Genomic DNA, 3558 nt, shown 5'->3' with positions numbered 1-3558 from the left:
AGTAATAAAAGATTTGTTATATGTCTGTACACCAAGATGTTAAATTCATTATCAAATATCAACTATTGCAGTGATATTAATAAAATAACGGCGTCTACAACAATAAAGATCTCCCCAGTAAAAACATTCTTTGGAATAAAACCCGCTCCAGTTATGGCTTCATTCTCCTCTAGAGGGCCCAATCAGATTCAGCCATCAATACTCAAGGTCAATACATTTTAATTTTAATTCATTATCAACTACATATATATATATATCACATGTGGTGCCTTGTTTCATAGTAGGTAACTTTCTATTTTATGTTTCAGCCTGATATTACAGCACCAGGAACAAACATACTTGCTGCCTACTCACTATTCGCTAGTGCGTCTGACCTACTAGTAGATGGTCGTCGAGGGTTTCGATTCAATGTGCTACAAGGAACATCTATGGCTTGCCCTCATATCTCTGGAATTGCCGGACTTCTCAAAACTCTTCATCCTCATTGGAGTCCCGCCGCTATTAAGTCTGCAATCATGACCACCGGTACATACTCTATATATATATATATACTTTTTCAAGGTAGTAGCAACCTACCCAACAAAAAATAATCAACTTTAACTAATAAATAATTACCACTTATAACAAGACTTTGAAACTCTAATTTGTTCACATACAGCTATATGGCTACAAATAATGATTTTGAGATATCAGTTAAATTCACTTTCCACTTCAACTATATATGGCTACAATTATTAACTGATATGATTAGATCAATTAAATCCTAATACTATATTATATAGTTTTATTCGACAAATACGTACTAGTTAAATAATAAGAAATGAACCAACAAATGAATCTGAATTGTTCTCGCCACCACTCTCATTTTCTTGTAATTATTGGTTGTTTTGTCTTTTCTGGTCGTCAAATTAGCATTACTTGTCTTATTTTTAATTTACAACATACTTTAACATATTCAGTTATATTTGCCCTTGCAGCAACCACACTAGACAACTCAAACGGCCCTATCAAAGATGCATTTGATGATAAGCTAGCAAATTCTTTTGCTTATGGGTCAGGACATGTTCGACCAAACCTTGCAATAGATCCAGGACTTGTTTATGATCTGCACCTTGACGATTATTTGAACTTCTTATGTGCTTCTGGATACAATCAACAAGCCATTTCAGCACTTAATTTCAACAGGACTTTCACTTGCAAAGGAAATCACAGCATAGACGACTTGAATTATCCTTCAATCACATTGCCAAATCTAAAGTTGAGTCCAGAAACTGTTACTCGTACACTCACCAATGTGGGTCCCCCAGGCACATATAACGTTACTGCCAAAGTGGACGGATGCAAAATTGCTGTTGTGCCCAATTCCTTGACTTTTACTAAATTAAATGAAAAGAAGACCTTCAAGGTTACTGTGCAAGCATCAAGTGTGATTCAGAGTTATAAATATCAATTTGGTGAATTGATATGGACAGATGGAAAGCACAGAGTCAGGAGTCCTATTACAATCCGACGCCGCAAATGAGTTTATGTATATAATGTTACTGTTTAATGTAACCATGGCGAATGTTGTGTGCTTTATTCCTCGTGTATTTATGTTATGTTTTCTTCAGATATGTATTGTGTGTGCGTGCATGAACATGGCTTGTACTATTAATTATTCGAGAATAATATTCAACGTAAAAGTTTGAACTAGTTCTCAATCTCCAAACTGCTTCTAATAATAGAATTTTATAAGTGCCAAGAGTTAGATAATATTCTCATTCTGTAGATGGATTGGGTATATGCTTTCTGATAGTGAGGGGTGACGACTCTGTTTTTGTGGTGGGAGGAGTGGAACAAACGAATTAATGAAGATAGCATTACAATCTCAAGAAATTGATGATCTAATAAAGTTGGAAACTCAGGTGCGTCGACTTTATGTGAAGTTTATAGCTGAAAGTCGTTAGACGTCAAATAAGTCAAATCATCTAACGGCTCTCACTTATCAACTTCACGTGAAGTCGACTGCACCTGAGTTTTTACCTCTAATAATATTAGTAGGATCCAAAAGGATAAGCAGTAAGGGTTTTACCAAATTAAAAGGATAAGCGTTCATTTGTTTATTGAATTGTCATTTACTTTACAGTAAGTCTCAAATACACCTAAAAGATTCTTTTAAACATTATTGGTGATGTGAAACACCAGCAGTGACCACACTGCTTTTGGCCTTGTTGTCATCCATTTCGAATCTCTAAAAGGACGCACCAAATGATATCATATCCACTTCATCTAGTATTATTACCAACAATAATCACGAGGAATTTCGTAAATTCATAAAGTGGGCAACATAATGTTTTTAATTTCTTGTCTCTAGTACTAACATATCGATATGGATTATATTAGGATCAGTGGTGTGGGATCATCTGCTACTACTAACGTTTGTTACGTGGAGAATCAAGTTTAAGTCAACATTATTTAGTGATGATGTGCCCAAAAAAAAGGAGTAGTGATGCAAACTTGGTTGTAATTATTTCGAGTGAGTTGATTAGCTTAGTAGGAATTCAACTTTTTTTTTTATGTAGACAGCTCCATGTCTCCAATAACGAAAACATAATTTATCTTTGCATTGTTCCGTCGTACATATATGCCGTTTAAAGTCTCCCTTGACTGAGTTGTATCAATTATTATATATATGATGTTGCTTTTATATAATATTGGATCTATTGTCTGAAAATAATTATCTTCTAAAGTTTCAGTACGTATATTGAAACGGTTCCACTACGTTACCAACAACATATCTGCCAACTTCTGCCAATTCTTATTTATAATTGTGTTTCATGGAAGTATGTTCGTGGATGTGTCTAATAAAAATGTCTTTTTTATAGCTGTGTTTAATAGAAATGTTTTTATAGATATATTAATTATTAGACACATCCACGAACACACTTCCATGAAACACAATTATAAATAAGAGTTGGCAGAAGTTGGCAAATATGCTGTTGGTAACGTAGACTTTTCCATATTGAAATATTATTAAAGTTACAATTATAAAAATGAATTATATTATTTTGACAGAAATGTATATCCTATTTATTAACAAATTATAAAATAATTATTAATAATTACAATTTAATATAGAATGTTAAAAATTAATATTGTATACATATATATTGGGTATATATAGTATGAACGCATACAAGACAAATGGACAACAATTCTATATATATCTACGTCGCATAAAAAAGAAAAGGGCTTCTCTACTGAATGAGTGAATGTATTCTTTCTAGGAATGAAATGAAATTCCAGGTCTAATGATTTTCTTTTGCATTGGATGGAGATTCGAGAGGAAGCTCTTTTTTTCAACTTTAGACAAAAAAAATTAAGAGGACGCTTTAAGAGAAAATTGACGCTTTTTAATTTTAGTGTTATAATTTCAGTCGTATTTTCTAACAATGTAAAATATGTATTTTTTTTATGAATATTATAAATGTAATGGTCAGATTTATGGTTTTTATTTTTTTTTAAATATGTAAATTTTAGGGTCACATTTATTTTTTTATTTTAAAATTTTTTAGATAT

The 3558-nt window shown here is 32.2% G+C and overlaps 1 protein-coding gene across 1 annotated transcript in view; it reads left to right on the top strand.

Annotated features, from left to right (window-relative positions):
- The window catches only part of LOC107635248 (subtilisin-like protease Glyma18g48580), a 5567-nt gene extending 3865 nt beyond the window's left edge, over positions 1 to 1702 (top strand). The window contains exons 9-11 of the mRNA XM_016338656.2: positions 72 to 207; positions 309 to 525; positions 978 to 1702. Coding sequence (XP_016194142.1) covers positions 72 to 207; positions 309 to 525; positions 978 to 1522 — 898 coding nt within the window. The 3' untranslated portion in view covers positions 1523 to 1702. The remainder of the gene's footprint in view (positions 1 to 71; positions 208 to 308; positions 526 to 977) is intronic.

This window comes from Arachis ipaensis, chromosome B04 (genome assembly GCF_000816755.2).
Source record: "Arachis ipaensis cultivar K30076 chromosome B04, Araip1.1, whole genome shotgun sequence".
NCBI classification, from domain to species: domain Eukaryota; kingdom Viridiplantae; phylum Streptophyta; class Magnoliopsida; order Fabales; family Fabaceae; genus Arachis; species Arachis ipaensis.
This window is presented reverse-complemented; position numbering and strand designations above follow the sequence as displayed.